At 49.6% G+C, this 18956-nt stretch overlaps 1 protein-coding gene across 2 annotated transcripts; it reads left to right on the plus strand.

The window, feature by feature from the left end:
* On the plus strand, positions 1 to 15708 carry ELK1 (ETS transcription factor ELK1). Of its 2 annotated transcripts, none has more exons than XM_022556403.3 (6): positions 1 to 180; positions 7357 to 7600; positions 10259 to 10708; positions 11409 to 11876; positions 12563 to 12664; positions 12750 to 15708. In XM_022556403.3, the coding sequence occupies exons 2-6, from the start codon at positions 7391 to 7393 to the stop codon at positions 12846 to 12848; spliced, it is 1329 nt and encodes a 442-aa protein (XP_022412111.2). In that variant the 5' UTR covers positions 1 to 180; positions 7357 to 7390; the 3' UTR covers positions 12849 to 15708. The 2 variants fall into 2 exon arrangements, with proteins under 2 accessions (XP_022412111.2, XP_089761111.1); XM_089904985.1 differs by lacking the exon at positions 1 to 180 and adding an exon at positions 5587 to 6656.
* Positions 15709 to 18956: the final 3248 nt, after the last annotated feature.

Genomic DNA, 18956 nt, shown 5'->3' on the forward strand with positions numbered 1-18956 from the left:
TCGGCTCCTCCTTCGTGGGCCCACGTGAGCAGTGGGGAAACGCAGGGGCGGCTTCTAGGTGCTGCCGCCGCCACCACCGCCACCACCGTCGCCTCGGAACCCGGGCCTGGGGGGCGGTGGGGCCGCGCATGGAGCCCCCGCCCCCCGGAGCTGCCAACACCGCCGCTGCGCTACACACAGGTGAGCCCGGGGCCTGGAGGGTGGAGGGCCTGGTCCGTGACCCTACGTATCCTTCCCGCCCCCGCGCGGGGGGATGTGGCTTGGCCCGTGGCCTGCTGGTGTTCGACTCCCCACCGCCACCACCTCGGCTGGTGGACCTACCTGTGCCATTGTCCCCTCCCTTTGGCCCTTTGCCCCGTAGCTTAACCCCCCTTCCTGTTTTATAATGGGTCGGTCTGCGTGCTTGAATTTCTCCCCACCCCACCTTACAGTAGACTCGGCCGTGGTCTTGCCCCAGATCCCCGCTTATAGGGAACCAGTCTCTGGCAATGTCCACCTCCTTGACAGTAGGTGCGTCTGAGTGTTTGTATTCTCCTGTCCTCAACTTTCAGGGGCCCCGTCTGTGGCCTTGTTTTTTCATCCCTACTGTTCCTGTAGTGAGTCAATCCGTAGCGTTGTACCCCCCCCCCCGCAGCAGTGAGTTAATCTGTGAATTTGTATTCCTGCCTCCAGTCCCCCAATGCATCAGTCTATGGCTTTATCAAACACACACACACACACACACACACACACACACACCATTTTACAGTGGATCAGTCTAAATGCTTGTTTTCACGTCCTCCTGCTTATCAGCCCATTGCCCTGTCCTCCCTTTTTTGTAGACTATCAGTCCAGTCCTTGGGCTTCTTCTCCCTTCCTTTTACTAGTGGGTCAGTTTAGTGCTTTATATCTCCCCATTTTCAGTAGCCCAGTCCATGGCCTTGTCCCCCTCTCCTTTTAATCAGTCTGTGGGGTGGCTTTTCTCCCTCTCCACTATTGTGCATGAGTCAATGTGCTTTTCTTCTCTCCTTGCCCCTAGTAAATAAGGTGAGCCTTTACACACATACACACACACACACCTTTTCAGTGGATCTGTTCATTGGCCTTCCTGCCACCCATGTGCTTGCATTCACACCCCTCCAGTATACCCTCCTGTGAGTCCAGTGCTTTGTAATCCCTCCAAGAGGGTCAGACCGCCTCCTTTCCTTGTGCTGGATCAGTCTGTGGCCTTCCCTGCCACCCTCCCTCCTTAATAGTGGATCAGCCTGTGTGCTTGTTGAACCCAGGACTTTTTTACTCTAGAACACACCCTCTCATACACACTCTTAACCACTAAGACATCTTGCCTCCCTCCAGTAAATGAATACATTAGTGATAGTGATAATGCCAATAGGAGCTAACACTTATTGAGCACCTACTGTGTACCAGGCAAAATGCTGTATGTTAATGAGCTCATTTAATCCACCCTATGAGCTAGGTACTGAGGGAAGTTTGGCATAGGGAGGTTAAATACCTTACACAGAGGTGATCAGTAGGTACCAGGTTAGGTTACCCCTCAGAACATAGGATAACTTTTTTTTTTTTTTTTTGCGGTACGCAGGCCTCTCACTGTTGAGGCCTCTCCCGCTGCGGAGCACAGGCTCCAGACGCGCAGGCTCAGTGACCATGGCTCATGGGCCCAGCCGCTCTGCGGCATGTGGGATCTTCCAGGACCGGGGCACGAACCCGTGTACCCTGCATCGGCAGGCGGACTCTCAACCACTGCGCCACCAGGGAAGCCCCCTAGGATAATTTTTGAGGCTTTCCTCTCTCACTACATCTCACCTCACGCGAGGCCCCACTCCTTAAAAACCAAATTAGTTCCCATCTCCATGCTTTTGTTTTTGCTGTTCCCTCTGCCTGCAGAGCTGTCTCCATTCCACACCTTGTCTCAGCACCCATCCACCCCCGATCCCAGCAGCTATGTGACCTTAGTGGCTTAACCACTTTCTCTCTGCACCTCTCTCCTCACTGGTTAAATGGGGGAATCAGAACTAGAATACCCTCCAATGTAAATAAAGAATACCTGTGAGTTAATAAAACAAGTAACTTCTCTGGCCTTACCTCCTATGCACCGACCCCCCAACTCTGTTCCAGCCACATTGGCCTCCTAACTCATCCTCAAAAACACCAGGTGCGACCCAGCCTTGGGGCCTTTCCCTTGGCTATTTTTTCTGCCCAGAACACTCTACCCCCCTCTCTGTGTGGATCCTTTCAGGGCTCTGTTCAAATGTCAACCCATCCCTGACCATCTGAACCTGCACAGCCAGCAGGACTTAGACCCCTTCTCTGCTTTGTGTCTTTGCCCTTTATCACTGTCAGGCACACTGTATATTTTACCAGTTTGTCATATTTATTGTCTTTCCCCGTTAGAATGGGAGTCCCATGAGGGACTCTTTTTGTCTGCTTATTTACTGCTGGGCCTCCAGCACCTAAAATTCTTATCCAGTACTTGATAAGAATTTATTGCACGAATGAATGGAAGAATATAATGTCAGATAAATCAGGGTAGGGGGCAGATGGAGATGAAGAGGGCATAAGAGAGCTAGTTAAAAGAGGCTGGTTAGTCGGGACTGTTCATTCAACAAACACTTACAGAGCACCTACAGAGCACCAGGCATTCTAGGTTCTGGGGATATGGGAGGGAACAAAACAGGCAGAAATTCCTGCCTTTGTGGAGCAGACATTTGCTAAGAGTGCAGACTGTATAAATAAATAAGTCTAATTAGTTAGTATGTTAGACAAGTGCTAAGGAGGAAAAGTGAAGTAGGGAAGGTAGGAATAGAGTATCAGGGTGGTTGAAATCTTAGGCACAGGGCAGGCCTCACTTAGAAGGTGCTTCTTGAATTAAGGCCTGAAGGAGTTCAGGAAGGGAGCCATAATGCCTAGGGAAAGAGTGTACCAGGCAGAAGGAACAGCCGGTGCAAAGGCCCTGAGGTGGGATTGTGCCTGGCATGTTCAAGGGCCATGAAGGAGGCCAGAGTGGCTGGAGCAGAGTGGAGGGAGAGGTAGGAGGCAAGGTCAGAAAGGTGGTGGGAGCCAGATGGTGAGGCCATACTGATACATAAGATTGTGGGGGAGGGGCTGGGGAGGGAGAAGAGTGTCACGCCAGCTAATTGTAACATTTGAGTGTCTGCTATGTCCCAGAGATAACTTTTCTAAGTCCTTTACATACACTGACCTTTAATCCTCACAAAGGCCTTTGAGAGTAGGTGTATCTTGCAGATACTTTACTTTGAGGGTGACATATCCCCCATTTTACAGGTACAGAAGCAGAGCCAGAGAGGTTGAGTAACTCGCTCAAGGTCACACAGCTAGAACAGGACAGGAGTACGAGGCTAGAGACCCAGAGAGAAGAACACATTTGCAAGGACAGACAGGTTATTCGGCACATTGGGTCACACAGAGGAAGAATTAATTCTGCCTGGGAGATACCAGAACTTGATGTGTGTAATAAAGGGTTCATCATGTGTGGGGAAGGGGGAAGGGCACTCCTGGCAGGGAGAACAGCACATACATATTTTCAGAGATGGGAATTGGATTAACTCAGGGTGCCCATGCCAAGCTTGGGCCCACCTCAGAGCCTTTGTGCACACTGTTCCCTGTGCTTGAAGCACCCTTCCCACAGATGTCAGCATGGCTTGCCATCTCCCCTCCTTCAGATCTCTGCTTAAATGTCACTTCCTCAGGGAAGCCCCCCTGCTCACCCTATGTAAATTAGCATCCCTGTCCCCCTGTAGGACCTTACCCTTCTGTTTTGCTCTATAGAGAGCTGGTGGAGCAAGGTGTCCAGGATCACTGCCTAGTGCCAAACTGCCCAGGTTTGAACCCTGGCTCTGCTAAATTCCAGCTGTGTGACCTTAGCCAAGTTACTTTACTTCTCTGTGCCTCCATTTCCTCATCTGGAAAACGGGAGAGTAATAATAATGCCCACCCATAGTGTTGGTTTGAGGATTGAATGAGTTAAGTGACTAAAATGGTTTGCAGTACACAGTAAGGGCTCTGTGACTGGTTCCTATTGTTTAGATTAGTATTATTCCTGGCATACACGTAGGTATCTCACAGGGCCTCTGAGACTGACCATCTCCAAAACTGACCTCCTGATCTCCCCTCAAAACCTGCTCTCCCACAGTGCTGCCATCTCAGGTGATCAGGCCACAAACCTAGAATCACCTTTGGCACCTCTCTCACTCCACCCTACCCCCATCCTATCTGCCAACAAATCCTGTTCACTCTGTCTTCAGATTTTATCCAGAACTCAGCCACTTCTCACCAGTTTCACTGCTGCCACCACCATCTCTTACGTGGACTATTGCAGTGGCCTCTTCAGCCCGTACAGTTGGTTCTTCTTACAAGAGCCAGAGGGATCCTGTTAAAATCCAAATCACAGGCTGTCACCCCTCTATTCACAGCCTTCTCATGGCTCCTGTCTCACTCAGAGTCAATGTCAAAGCTCTTCCGGGGCCCGAAAAAGCCTTACTCAGTCTGGCCTCTGCTGCCCCTCTGTTCTCATCTCCTGCTACTTTCCCGTCACTGCCTTCTCTCCGACTACGCCAGACTCCTTTCCCTTCCTCTGACCTGACAGGCTCTCCAGCTTCAGGGCCTTTCACCCTATTTCCTCTGCCTGGATGGCTGCTCCCCAGGTTGTCACAGACCTGACACCTTCACCTCTCTTAGGTCTTTCCTCAAATATCACCTCCTCGTGACTACCCTCCCCTGACTACCCTTTCAAAAATAACAACTCCTTCCCTGCTTCGTTTTGTTGTTTTTTTTTCCCCGGAGCTCTTATCACCATCTGACATATTCTTGTTTATCTTGTTTCTTGTCTGTCTTCCCCACTAAAATGTGAATTCCGCCAGAGCAGGGATTTTTGACTGTTGTATTCACTGCTGTATCCCCAGCACCTGGCCCACAGTAGGCCCTCCAAAAATGCTTGCTAAATGAACGAAATAAAGAGAAGTAAACACATCTGAGTGAGGCATATCACTAGAACTCTTATTAGGGGTCACGTGGGAGACGTGATAATAAACAAAATACAAAACCCCATGTGCTGCTGAGGCTTGAAGCCAACTGTCAGGTTTCACCTTAAGTAAAAGATTCTGTGGCTACTGAAAGAGGAACTGGTAAAATTGCCTGTTGTCGCCACCAGGAGTCACACTGGTCTCTTTGTGCCTCTGAAACAAACAGGCCTTCCAAATAAAAACCCAGCAAGGTCTCTGATGATGGGACTCTGATCTGGACACTTCGTGGCCTTGTGACTTACATAATTGCCTAAAATTGTGTCTGCAGAATGAACTTCAGAATGAATAGCTCAGACATAAGAGGATCAGACTGTATTTCATTACAGATTAAAGACTCAAGCTATAAATAATAGAGGGAGGTTCTTTGAAACCTTCCGATTTGGAAGGTCTTATTCTTAACCCAACAGTCCCAACAGCTGGGTGAACAGTTGATTGATGAAAGCTCATTCCTTAAGGAAAAGGAACCTCATGTTTATTTCCAATTCACACTCAGCAAAGGGAGCAGTTACGGGGTGGGTGGGGGCGCCAGGAGGGTCCTGTTCTCTGCTCGACATGCTGAGGGAGCAGTCAGTGCAAGGGGCAGTTTAGTCTAATGGTTGAAAAGATCAGACACCTGGAACTTGGCTGCCTGCGTCCAAATCCTGGCTCTGCCACTTAGGGCTGTGTGGCCTGTACAAGTCATTTAGACATTTTGTGCCTCCGCTTCCTCATCTGTAAATTAGAGATAATAAGAGTACCTATTTCCCAAAGTTGTGATGAGAGAGAAATGAGTCAATAGCTATAAAAATAGCAATCCAGGTCTACATGCCCTTATCTAAAACCCTTGGGGCCAGATATGTTTCACAATTTTGAATTTTTCAGCTTTTAAAAAGGTGACAAGGTATACATACAAGATGTTACATAACACCCTTAGTGGGCTCTGTAATCAGCCACATTCAGATTTCTGCAGCAAGATCGATGTATGAACAGTCACACCAAGTGAGGATCAGTGAAGACTACAAAAGGCCTTATTTTCTTTCAGATCAGGTTTTGGCATAGCAGATAAGGAATTATGAACAAATTAGAAACTAATATTTCATAAGAGCTTATCATACCCCAGGCATAGTATATTTAATCTGTACAATAACCCTATGAGCTAGGTGGTATTATTATTATCCCTATTTTACAGATGGGAAAATTGAGGCACAGGAGGTTAAAGAACATGCCCAGTGTCACACTGCTAACAAGTAGCAGAACCAGGATTCCAGCCCTGGCGGTCTGGCTCTGGAGGGGCTGATTGTCCAGTAGGCCATATTGCTTCTGATTGGTACAATGCCTGGCATGTATTTAGCACTCAATAAATGTTCATTATTGCTGTTGTCAAGAAGGAGAACACAGAGGGACAGAGACAGGTCAGAGGAGCGTGGAATAGAGAGACAGAAGAGAGCAGACATTCAGTGTCAGGAATTTTCATAAAGGCAGGGCCCTTGGGGCTGGTAACTGAACAATGGAGAAGACTTCTAGGCAGAGGAAGGGAACCCAGCATGAAGTGAACAGCCTTTGCGAGGAGCTGGCAGAAGGAACCTCCTGGAAAACTTAATATTTGATGTGGTAGAAGATACAAATGAAAATGTTCAGGTGAGGGGCCTTATTCTAGTTTTCTATTCGTGCTATAACAAATTATAACAAACTTTTAACTGCTTAAAACAAATTATTCTCTTAGAGTTCTGGAGGTCAGAAGGCCAGCACAGGTCTCACCAGGCTAAAATGCAGGTGTTGGCAGGGCTGTATTCCTTTCCAGAAGCTCTAGGGGATGATTCATTTCCTGTTCGTTTAGGTTGTTGGCAGAATTCAATTCCTTGAGGTTGTAGGATTTGTATAAAATAAATAGGCAACAAGGGTATATTGTAACCACAAAAAAAAGTTCATGTGATGAGATTGAGCTCACCCAAATAGTCTCTAGCTTAAGGCCCATAACCTTAAATTCACCTGTAAAGTTCTTTTTGCCAGGTAACATAATACACTCACAGGTTCCAGAAATTAGGATGTGGACATCTTTGGGTGAGGGGCATTATTCTGCGTATCACAGTCTGCCCTCTGGACCCCAGAGGTTCACATTTGTCCCACACGCAGAAAACATTCACGCTATCCTAGTATCCCCAGAAGTCTCATCGCATTACAGGAGTCATCCAAAGCCAGGCTGAGGGCGTTCAGGGAATGGTGGTGGCAGTTGGAGACAGAGGTGGAGGCAAGATGGCAAGAAAGGAATCCACCTCCTGCTGACCTCTTCCCCTTCCTGTGTCTGCAACCTCTCAGCTCTGAGCTTTCTGCCCTCCAGGTACCCCTGGGATGGCGTGAGCGCTCGCGCAGCAATGGACCCTTCTGTGACGCTGTGGCAGTTTCTGCTGCAGCTGTTGAGAGAGCAAGGCAATGGCCACATTATCTCCTGGACCTCCCGGGATGGCGGTGAGTTCAAGCTGGTGGATGCTGAGGAGGTGGCCCGGCTCTGGGGGCTGCGCAAGAATAAGACCAACATGAATTATGACAAGCTCAGCCGGGCCTTGCGGTACTACTATGATAAGGTAAGGTGTTTGAGACTAGGGCCAGGAACCCCACCCACTCGTCTGTGCCAAACATTTAAATCAGTTACGTCATTTTCTTGCCTAAATTGATAGAGCCCTAACTTTGAAAATGATATTAAAATTTACCATTTCTTACCCCATCCTCTGGTACTCTTAGACGAACATGGGGGCCCCTAAGCATTTATCTCAGTTGTTTTATTGTATTTTATTTTAGCTTCGACTAGAGCCTTCATAGCACCATTAACACTGACCCCCTACTCACTCCACTCTCTCTGAGCTACCCAAAGTCCTGCTGTCGCACCGTGCCCCGCACGACATTTCATCTTCTTGCCTTATTCCTCTGGCCAAAACTTTTGAAAACTCTATTACTAATGACTCTTCCTCATCCTGGGCCAGTCCTGGGTTCCCCCAGTTATTTCATAATCTGCTCTTATCCCAGAATAAGAATTCTAGAATATCCTTATTCTTAGAATCAAAGCCTCCATGACAGCATTATACTAACCTTTCCTTACCTTATTCTCCAGGACCCTCAACGTTTTTATCAATTCTTTTTATCTCTTACTCTGTTAGCTAAGACCTCCAAAACAACATGTATAATGCCTGCTCCACACCCCATCCTCTTGTATTCCCAGAGCAACACTGGTCCACTCCAATATTTATATCAGTTATTTTATCATCTTATTCCTATAGCTAAAATTATACATTTTCCTTATCTTATCCTTTCAGACTCCCAAACCAGTGCTAGATACCCCCCCATATTTATACCAGTTATTTCAGTTTCTTATTTCTTTTTTGAAAAAAATATTTGTTTATTTATTTATTTTTAATAAACCTGCACCAGGTCTTAGTTGTGGCATGCAGGATCTTCGTTGCTGCGTGCGGGATCTTTAGTTGCAGCACGTGGGATCTTTAGTTGTGGCATGCGGGCTCTTAGTTGCGGTATGCGGGATCTAGTTCCCTGACCAGGGGTCGAACCCGGGCTCCCTGCATTGGGAGCGTGGAGTCTTAACCACTGGACCACCAGGGAAGTCCCATCAGTTTCTTATTTCTTTACCTGAAACTTCCAAAACAATATTTTTCATCTTCCAGTTTTATTGTGACATAATTGACACGCAACACTGTATAAGTTTAAGGTGACAGCATAGTGATTTGACTTATATACTGCAAGAAATGTTCATCACGATAAGTTTAGTGAACGTCCATCATCTCATATAGATACAAAATAAAAGAAAAAGGAAGAAAAAATCTTGTGATGAGAACTCTTAGGATTTACCCTCTTAACTTTCATATGTAACGTACAGCAGTGTGGATCATATTTATCATGTTGTACATTACATCCCTAGTACTTATTTTTCTTATAACTGAAAGTGTGTACCTTTTGACTGCCTTCATCCAATTCCCCTTCCTTTCAACCCCCTTTGAAACTTCCAAAACAATATTAATGAACCTCCCTTTTCATTCCTTTTCTGAGAAACACAAACCCACCCTGTGATATACATGAACAACACTTAAGATGTTCCCAGGGTGCTCTAGTGCCCTCCAGATACCTCTTGTCCCCCAGAACAGCCCTGGACCTGTGCTGCACACCCTTAACTCATTTATAGCATTTATTCCATTTTTATATTTTAATCCTTTAGCTCAAACCTCCAAAACAATATTAATAATGAGGCTGCCTCACTCTGTACTCTGAGACCACCAGAATATCCCTGAGACCCTCCAGACCTGTCCTGAAATACCCCAAACGTGCTCTGTGACCCACCCAAGCCAGCCTTAAGATTCTCCCAGTATTTATACCAGTATTTTAAATTCTTGTTAGTTGCTATCAGTGACTTCATTTTCCAATTGCCTCAGCTTAAACCTCCCCAACAGTATTAAGAATGAGGCTCCTCATCCTGTCCTCCCTGATGACCTTGCCCTGTTCCACGTCTGTGTCAAGAGCTTTAAATAATCCTGTAATAATTCATGTTTATTAACAATTCATCACCACATTCTTCTACATTCATTTAGTCTCTTCCAACATTTATTATCAGTGACTTCATTTTCCTGTCTTACTGCATAAACTAGACTCCAAAACTGTCCTGGCAGCCAGCCCCAGGGCCTGGCCCTGTTAGCCCACAGACACTCCTGGTTTCTGGAGCCAGGAGGAAAGCCTGCTCCTGGATCTACTCCCCTACGTGGGCCCCAGTGTGGAGAGGAGCCCGTGGGTGTGGCTTTGTGTATCTGAGGTGGGGGTGGGGGAATTGGACAGATGGAGATGAAGAGAGTGTGACAGAGGGAGACTTGGAGGGGGATGGACAGGAAGGAGATGTGGAGGGGAGAAGGGCATTAGACTAAAGGACGGATTATGGGTGGGGGGGACAGAAAAGGAGGAGAAGCTGGGGGAGAATACAGAGAGGGGAATCAGGTTGGGGGAGAGCGGTAGAAACTGGAAGAGAAGGGAGGAGACCCCAAATTAGATGAGTGAGCTGTGAAAGAAGCTGGGAGGGGGAACCTATGGGGAGGCAGACACTGAGGTGGGACGGTGTATATGTAAAAGGACAGGAGAGGGGCACGAGGAGAGAAAGGCACTATAGGAGACACACCCCTTCACCCCCTCACCATCCATACCCTCCCTGGCCCTTTCTTCTAAGACCCTCTATCCTGTCTCCCCCTTCCCAGAACATCATCCGCAAAGTGAGTGGCCAGAAGTTCGTCTACAAGTTTGTGTCCTACCCCGAGGTCGCGGGGTGCTCTACTGAGGACTGCCTGCCCCAGCCTGAGGTGTCTGTCACCTCCACTGTGGCAAATGTGGGCACCACAGCTGTACACGCCATCCCCGGGGACACTGCCTCTGGGAAGCCAGGCACACCCAGGGGTGCAGGAGTGGCAGGCCCAGGCGGCTTGGCACGCAGCAGCCGGAATGATTACATGCGCTCGGGCCTCTATTCCACCTTCACCATCCAGTCCCTGCAGCCGCAGCCACAGCCACCCTCTCATCCTCGGCCTTCCACAGTGCTCCCCAACACCGCCCCTGCAGGAGCAGCAGTGCCCCCCTCGGGGGGCAGGAGCACCAGTCCAAGCCCCTTGGAGGCCTGCCTGGAGGCTGAGGAGGCCGGCCTGCCTCTCCAGGTAAGGACTAGAGTATGGAAAGTCAGCAAGAGGAGGGATGTACAATTCCCAAGTGAGGAGGGGGGCTGGGAGGAGGGGAGACATAAACGTCCTATTAAAGGAGATATAGTGGAAGGAGGGACACAGAAGTCCCCTTGGAGAAAGGGATGGGGAGGAAAGCTATGCAAAGCCTTGGAAGGAAGAAGGAAGTTAAGCACACAACAATTAGTAGTACACCCAACATGTAGCAGGTGTCCTGAATGTGTTTGCTTAATGCACTGGTTCTCACACTTTTAGCACTCATCAGAAAGCACCTGGAGGGCTTTTTAAGCCACAGATTTCGGGGGGCCACCCCCCAGAATGTCTGTTTATGTGAGTCTGTGGATGGGTCTGAGAGTTTGCACTTTTAACAAGTTTCCAAATGAGGCGTATGCTGCTGGTCCATAAAGCAAATTTCTGAGAACCACTGCTTTCGTGAATGGGGGCAGTATCTCCTGGTGTCCCGCCCCTAAAGGCAGCTGTGCCGCTATCAGGTGTCTCACCCCTCCCCTGCCCCCAGATAGGAGGACCTACTCCAGAAGGAGCCCCACTTCCTTGGCAAAGTCCCACGTCTTGTTGGAGGACCTGCTCCCACTACCAGGTCCTGCTTTCCAAGGGAAATAATTGGCTTCACTACCCCAGCAATCTTTAGGCACCCCCTCTGCACTTGTTCCTCTCCCAGGTCATCCTGACCCCACCCGAGGCCCCAAACCTTAAATCCGAAGAGCCAAATATGGAGCCTGGGTTGGGCCGACCACTGCCCCCAGAAGTCAAAGTGGAAGAGCCCAAGGAAGAGTTAGAAGCTGCAGCCACTGGGGAGGCGGGGTTTGTCCTGGAAGCCGTCAAGGCCGAGCCCTTTGAGCCCAAGGCCGAGCCAGAAGCCCCTCCCGCGGAGGGCGTGCCAGCCCGGCTGCCTGCGGTCGTTATGGAAACTGCGGCGCCGGTGGGCGGCCTTGCGGCTTCCACAACTTCCAGCACGGAGAACACCCAGCCTCAGAAGGGCCGGAAGCCCCGGGACCTGGAGCTTCCACTCAGCCCGAGCTTGCTGGGTGGGCCGGGACCCGAACGGACTCCAGGATCGGGAACTGGTTCCGGTCTGCAGGCGCCAGGCCCAGCGCTGACGCCTTCCCTGCTACCTACGCACACATTGGTGAGAGCCTTTGAAGGGGCGGGGCTGGCACCTGGAATGAATGGGATTGGGGCGGGGTGGTGGTGGGAGGAGTTAGACTGACTGCGAGGGCCAATACGGTTACCTCTGAGTGACTGGGAGGGTGGAGCCTTCGAGTGGGGTTGGCTGCGCGGAGAGACGGGGCTTGATTGCTACAAGGCGAACGAGCCTGCAATGCCGAGGGCTCGGGTCCCCAAAAGAAGGCAGGTCTGGGGAGTTCTGTGGGCAGGGACTGGGGGGCCCGAGAGACTTTCTGCAGGAACTGTTTCTGGGTTGGAGCATAGCTTGAGGAACCTAAGCGGGGCTTTGGGGTCTGGGATTTGCTTAGCGGGTTTCCTGTGAGGTATGCAGGTGGGGGATAAGAGTTGGAAGTTGACCCTGAGCTACTGGGATGGTGAGGTTTGAAAGCGGCATGTGGGTGGGGTCTTGTAGGTGGCCTTGCCCAATGAGGCTGGGGTGGGCCCTCAGGAGTTAGAAGGGGTTGTCTGTGTAAAGCTGGAGAGCTGTCACGGGCATGGCCTTAGTAGTTATGGTCTAGGCCTGTGCACTTTTGAGGAGTGATCTCATAAGTATGAGTGGGAAATCTGGCGGGGCTGGAACCAAGTTCCTTTGGTTTTCCCACACCTGCCCTCTTGCTCACTTGCGCCCTGACCACCCCTTCCCCACAGACCCCGGTGCTGCTGACGCCCAGCTCGCTGCCCCCCAGCATTCATTTCTGGAGCACCCTGAGTCCCATTGCACCCCGTAGCCCGGCCAAGCTCTCCTTCCAGGTAGGATCAGCTCCCCCCATCTCGGAAAGGGTGAGAGACCCTAGCACGGTCCCAGTCCATGACCTCTCCCTATTTTTGTCCCCAGTTTCCGTCCAGTGGCAGCGCCCAGGTGCACATCCCTTCCATCAGCGTGGATGGCCTCTCAACCCCCGTGGTGCTCTCCCCAGGGCCCCAGAAGCCATGACTATCACCACCACCACCCCTTTCTGGGGTCACTCCATCCATGCCCTGAACTTCTCTCCAGCCAGCCGTCTCAAGGAGAAACGTAGTTCAGCTGACAGACTCGTGCTGTGGTCATGGTTGGGTGGGGATTCTTAGGAAAAAGGATCTCTCAGTAACCCTTCCACAGAAAACATACAACTTCTCTCTTCTTGGTCAGTCCCCCAGTGGCCGCTCTTACACGTCTCCTACTGCAGTGGTGGGGACGGTTTATTTATTTATTTTTTGAAGGCCACTGGGAGGAGCCTGGCCCAACTCTTTCGTGGGGCGGGGGCGGTTGGCGAGGGCATCTCCCCCATCTCCACATTTTTTCCCCAAGGTGAGATAGTCAGGGTCTGGCTTGAGAAGGAACTTTCTTTATTTATTTCTCAGGCTGCCCTTGGGGAGCTGAGGGAGCCCTGTCTCCATTTTGGGGTGTGGGTAGAAGAGCTAGATTGCTGTAGTTTATTATTCCTGGCCCTCCACAAGGGTCCAGGAAGAATTTTTGCTGTTTAACATTTTGGGAGTTTTGGCCAAGGAAGACTCACACCCTTGGGAATGGGAATTTCCACCTCCCCCGGCCTTTCTCTCAGACAGCTTGTCCTTTTTCAGCCACCTTTTTTGGCCGGGGAGGAATGCCCCTTTTGTTCTTCTTCCCCTGAGAAGCCATTCCTGTGTCTGCCAAACTCCTGGGGTCCTGCCTGTTACCTCCCAATGGAGGGTTTTTTTGGGGGAGTGGTCCCCGTCTGGGGGGCCCCCTCCAACCAGTACTCCAGGTCTCCCTGTCCCCCACCCCCTGCCATTTTGATAGTATAATCTATTTTTAAACAGGGCTTTTCAATAGGGGAGAGGGAGGCATCTCTTCCCATATCTGAGATAGGGTGGGTGGGAAGGAAGGGATTTGGGGGGGTCTTCCTGCCGCCCCCAAGTGTTTATTTTTGATACCAAACATGTATTTTCAGCTCCCTCCCAGCCCCCCAATTTCCTGCAGGCGGGTACAAAGGACCCTTTAAGTGTCCCTGGAGTTGGGAGGGAGGAATGAGGGACATAAAGCCTGTCCTGTGTGAATTCCAGGCTGGAGAAGGGCGGGTTCAAAGGACTCCTGGGTTCACTTCCCGTCAGCACCGGCCCAGCCTGGGCCTGGGGACCTGGGGGTTGGTGATTTGGGGGACGGTGCTACACCTGTCTCCACTGTTTGTTTTACTTCCCCAAAAATGGATCTTTTTTTCTAAGAGTCCCAGAGAATGGGGAATTGTTCCTGTAAATATATATTTTTAAAGGTGATGCTGGAGACTGCTAGCATTTTTTTTTCCCCTAAAGCCGTTGGGAGTAACTGTGTGCGAAGGCGTGACTGTGTGAAAGGCGGTGAGGGTGTGAGATTGATCGTGAGAGCGAGAGAGCATAGTGGTGTGTGTCCGAAACAGTGGTAGAGACTGTAGATTGGCAACCAGGTGTGTGAAAAAGAGAAAACTATGGAAAGCTGTGATTGCGCACGTCCGTTTGTGAAGCCATGTGTTGAGAGAGTGGAAGTTGTAACCACAAACTTGACATTGTGCCTATGTGAGAAATCATGGCTGGGTGGCAGAAAACCACTGTAAGACTGAATGAGTGATTAAGGTACTATACGAGAAACTGGTGGTGTGTGTGAAATAATGTTTATGAGAAGCAAGTGGGGACTGCACGTCAGTCACTGTTGAACAGGCTGATGGTGAGCAAAACAGACTGAGTAACCAAAACAACGTGTGAGAGCCTGTATGAGCACGAAAGTGCCATAGAGATCGTCAGGGACCGTGCGTAGGTAAGGAACTTCACTGTAAGTAAGTAGGTGACTCAGCGTTTGGGAGGTGGCTTGTGCATGAAACTGTTCACGCAAGGCTGTTGGATCAACTAAAGTAATGGGAGTGCATGTGTGAGAGGTTGATGGTATGAGAGAAAATGTCTGTGAGGCCAGATGGGTGCCTGAGACGAAAGATACCAGAATACGCAATTGTGTGTATGAAAACCATTCCTGTGAGACTAAACTAGCAAAGACTGCGTGAGAGACTGAGAAAATGTGGCTGCGACTGGAAGAGTGTGAGAGGCTGTAATTTGTGTGTGTGTGTGTGTATGTGTGTGGGTGTATACCTGAGCCTAGTGGCAGATTGATTTGCAGTTACTACTCCGGTCTAGCCCACAGGTTCAGGGACTCTGTAAGAGAAAATGATGGTGAGACTGAGTGAGTGAAAGTAAGCTAGAGACCACCTCACTGTGAGTGAGAGGCGATGAGTAAAAAAGAAGGAAGTCAGTGCCACTGGAGAGAAAACTGATGACTGAGCAGCATGTGAGAGTGTGAAACGTTTCATGAGAGACTGTAAACCAGAGACTACATGCTGGTGAAAAACAGAGAAAATGGAACAGAGTAAATGAGACATAGAGACCATGTGATCAGTGTGTGTGAGAAACCGATGAGGCTGTAATTGTGTCTGAGGGTACACAATACGCTGGCTGGATGCAGCAGATGACGGTGTAAACGACTAAGACGGGCCATGAGAGGCTCTGTGTGTGAGACTTACTGAGAGCCTAGTAACATTGGTGAATTAGTAACAACAGGATGTCAGAGGCTGAGTGAGGGCAAGTGACCGTGACACTGATTAGGTGACTGAGAGTGAGAAAACAAGTGACGGAGAGTGTCTGAGAAACTGTGTGGGTCTGTGTAAAACTGCAAGAGACTTTATTAAAGGATGTAGAGCAAGGACTGGACATGTTGGAAGCTGCTTGCAAAGAAATGTGAGACTAGGCGACTAAGACAGTGTCTGAGACGCTGTGCGATTGTGTATGTGTGTGAAACTCTTACCATAGTGACTCTGGGTGTGCAGAATGGGTGTGAGTGTGAAGAGGTGGGAGAAAGACTGATTGTGGGTGTGGGTGTGTGCGCGAGAAACTTCCAGAGAGACCAGTGGTGGCTATAAATCACTAACCATTTGTGTATGTGAGAAAATGACGGCCCGAGTGAGCGGTGGAAACATCAAAAGGCGTGACTCTGGGGGCTTCCCTGGTGGCGCAGTGGTTGAGAGTCCGCCTGCCGATGCAGGGGATACGGGTTCGTGCCCCGGTCCAGGAAGATCCCACATGCCGCGGAGCGGCTGGGCCCGTGAGCCATGGCCGCTGAGCCTGCGCGTCTGGAGCCTGTGCTCCGCAACAGGAGAGGCCACAGCAGTGAGAGGCCTGCATACCGCAAAAAAAAAAAAAAAAAAAAGGCGTGACTCTGTGTGGATGTGCAAAACTGACCCGTAAGGGTAACTGTGGTCTTGGCCGAAGGAGACCATAGTAAGACTGGGGGCCAATGACAGTAAACGACTCCCTGAGTGGCTGGGAGAGGCTGTGCATTTGAGTATGTATGTAAGCTTGTTCGTAAGAGACTATAGTAGAGAGAGACTGTAAATTCAGAAGTGTGTGTGTAAATATGTAAAAAAAAGAAAAAGAGAAAATGACTGAGGCTGAATTCGTGTGTGAGAGCCCATGGATGGAATGTGCCAGGCCTAGGGGAAAGCCCTCTTCCATCTGTCCTCTTCCTCCTCAGGCCTCTGGGCTGGCTTCTCCCAGTTCTCCAAAACGTGAAATGCTGGAGTTTGCCGGGGCTTTGCCTGGGCTTCCCTTCCCTCTTCTCACGAGCCAAGCCCTCTCCAGGTGGTCTGGTCCAGTCCCGGCACTTGAGACACTACTTCTCCCTGCCGTGATGCTCGCATTTTTACCTCCAATCCAGATTATTCATCTCCACGCTTATCAGAATCTCTAAAGCTCTGTTTATTGCATTTATTTACTCATTCAGCAGAGGTTTATTGAGCACCTACTGTTTGCTGGTGCCCATCCAGGACCTCCAGACACAGCAGTTAACAAAACCAAACACAAATCCCTGCCTTTGTGGAGCTGGCATTTTAGTGAGGACAACAGACAAACAAATACATCATATTAGGTGGTGTTGCAATGATTACATAAGACTCAGTCTTTGTTTAAATAAGAACTCTGCAGTCATTTTATTGCCCAAACGTGTAGGAGAAGATGAAAGTGGTGACAGTCCTCTTCCCAAGGGAATCCAGTGAGTAGGTATACAGTTTAGGAACAAAGGAAGTATCGATTATAACATTATTACCAGGGCAACAGGTGATTAGATAAAGCAGCCAACCAGAATTACAGGTTTCTTGCGGAGTTTGTTTTCATAGGATAACCACTGATGTCTGAAGTCCTAGAAGCATAACAAGACCCCTTTGTTCAAAGCACACTTTCAAAGACAGGCTTATGTTATCAGGAAACAGTACATCTGTAATGGATACGAATGTCAACACACCTTATCACCCATGAAGCAAGACCAGTATTCTTGAGAAAGTTCTGTTTTAACACCTGACCAAATCAAATCCTTCAACCTTGTTTTAATTTGCAGAATGGTGTTCCTCCTTGGATGCAGGGGAAATGAGACATTGCCTTCCTAATTCTTAGACTCCTTTTTGTTGATTAAAAAGATTCCTGTTTTTATTTTATTTTATTTTATTTTATTTGCGGTACGCGGGTTTCTCACTGTTGTGGCCTCTCCCGTTGCGGAGCACAGGCTCTGGACGCGCAGGCTGAGCGGCCATGGCTCATGGGCCCAGCCGCTCTGCGGCACGTGGGATCCTCCCAGACCAGGGCACGAACCCGTGTCCCCCGCATCGGCAGGTGGACTCTCAACCACTGTGCCACCAGGGAAGCCCAAGATTCCTGTTTTTAAAGCAGGCTCTGGGATTTCACTCATTAGGACTTACTTAAAAACAAAAAAGGCTCTGTGGAGCATGGAAAATGGGCTGCATTGGAATTAATTATTAAGAGAAGGATTATGAAGAATAATTTTTCTACATGAGATCCACAAAGAAAAGTAAAGGGTCAGGAGCTAGAATGATGGATCTTAAAGTGTGGTCCCCAACCAGCAGGGTCAGTGTCACCTGGGACATCGTTAGAAATTCACATTCTTGAGCCCCAACCCGGACCTACAGAATCAGAAACTGGGGTGGGGCCTGGCAATCTGGATTCAACAAACCTTCCACATGATTCTGATACACATATAGGTTTGAGAGCCACTGGGATAGAGAATGAGAGGTGCCCTACAAAAAGCTGAGGAAAGCTTCTGTGAGGGAGGTGACATTTATTGTCTGCCTCTTTTAGAGCATAAATCCCTTGAGGGCCAGGATTTTGGGCTGTCTTGTTGTCTGTTCCAGCCAACGCCCAGAACAACTGGCACCCAATAGTTGCTCAGTAGATGTTGCATCAGTGTATTTAACAAACAGCACCTGCTGTAACTGGGCTAAGGACTTTTAAAAATCTAAACTCCCAGTCTTCGCAACATGCCCTAACACGCCCTGTGTATGGGGTGGGGCGGGGTGGCAGGTATTACCTACCCAAGATACTTGATGGAACATGGCGAAGCCAACCATCCCCTTCCTCGGGCCCTGAGGGTGTCCCCAGCTGGCCCCTGGGGCAGTGGATATACCCAGTTCAGTCCTTCTGAATTCTCCACCCCATACTCTTGCCACTTCCCCTTCTCACTTCCCTTGTGCTGACCTCCCCTCCACATTGCTGACCACAAAGAACCTCACTTTTAGGAAAGAGGAGGGTGGTGGTGAAGTCAGGATGGAGGATGAAGTAGTTACCTCGATGCCCACTCCACCCCATGAGGAGGGACACGCTGAGCATGCCACGCTCACTTCACCCTTGCTCAACACCCCCGTGAGGTTGGCCCTGTCATTGTGGTAGAGGGCGTGCATTTTACAGATGGAGAAACTGAGGCTCAGAGGTTCAAGTGACTTGCTCAAGGTCACACAGCGAGGGAGTTCAATCTTGCTTCCAACTTCCAGGCTCCACTTCCCCCTCAGTAAGAATTTGTCCCAAGAGCATTGATTGAGTGCCACTGGGCTGCTGGGCGGGGCCTGGGGTGCTGGGGACACAGTGACAAACAAAACGGACCAAGCGTGAGGCAGGAAGTAGGGAGGGGAGAGGAGAGGAGGAAGCTCAGGGACAGGTGGCAAGGGAGAGGTCGGAGCTGAAGAGACCTGCACGATACCCTCCCCTCCCCGCCATCCCCCATCAC

The sequence above is a fragment of the Delphinapterus leucas genome, chromosome X (genome assembly GCF_059928025.1).
Source record: "Delphinapterus leucas isolate spDelLeu-1000000601 "Yukka" chromosome X, BTC_Dleu_Yukka2, whole genome shotgun sequence".
Taxonomy (NCBI): domain Eukaryota; kingdom Metazoa; phylum Chordata; class Mammalia; order Artiodactyla; family Monodontidae; genus Delphinapterus; species Delphinapterus leucas.

Bases quoted from the DNA above. Each gene is read 5' to 3' on its own strand.
- ELK1 (XM_089904985.1), top strand. The intron at 7,601-10,258 runs GTAAGGTGTTTG...CCCCCTTCCCAG, and splicing joins TGCGGTACTACTATGATAAG to AACATCATCCGCAAAGTGAG. The intron at 11,877-12,562 runs GTGAGAGCCTTT...CCTTCCCCACAG, and splicing joins TGCTACCTACGCACACATTG to ACCCCGGTGCTGCTGACGCC.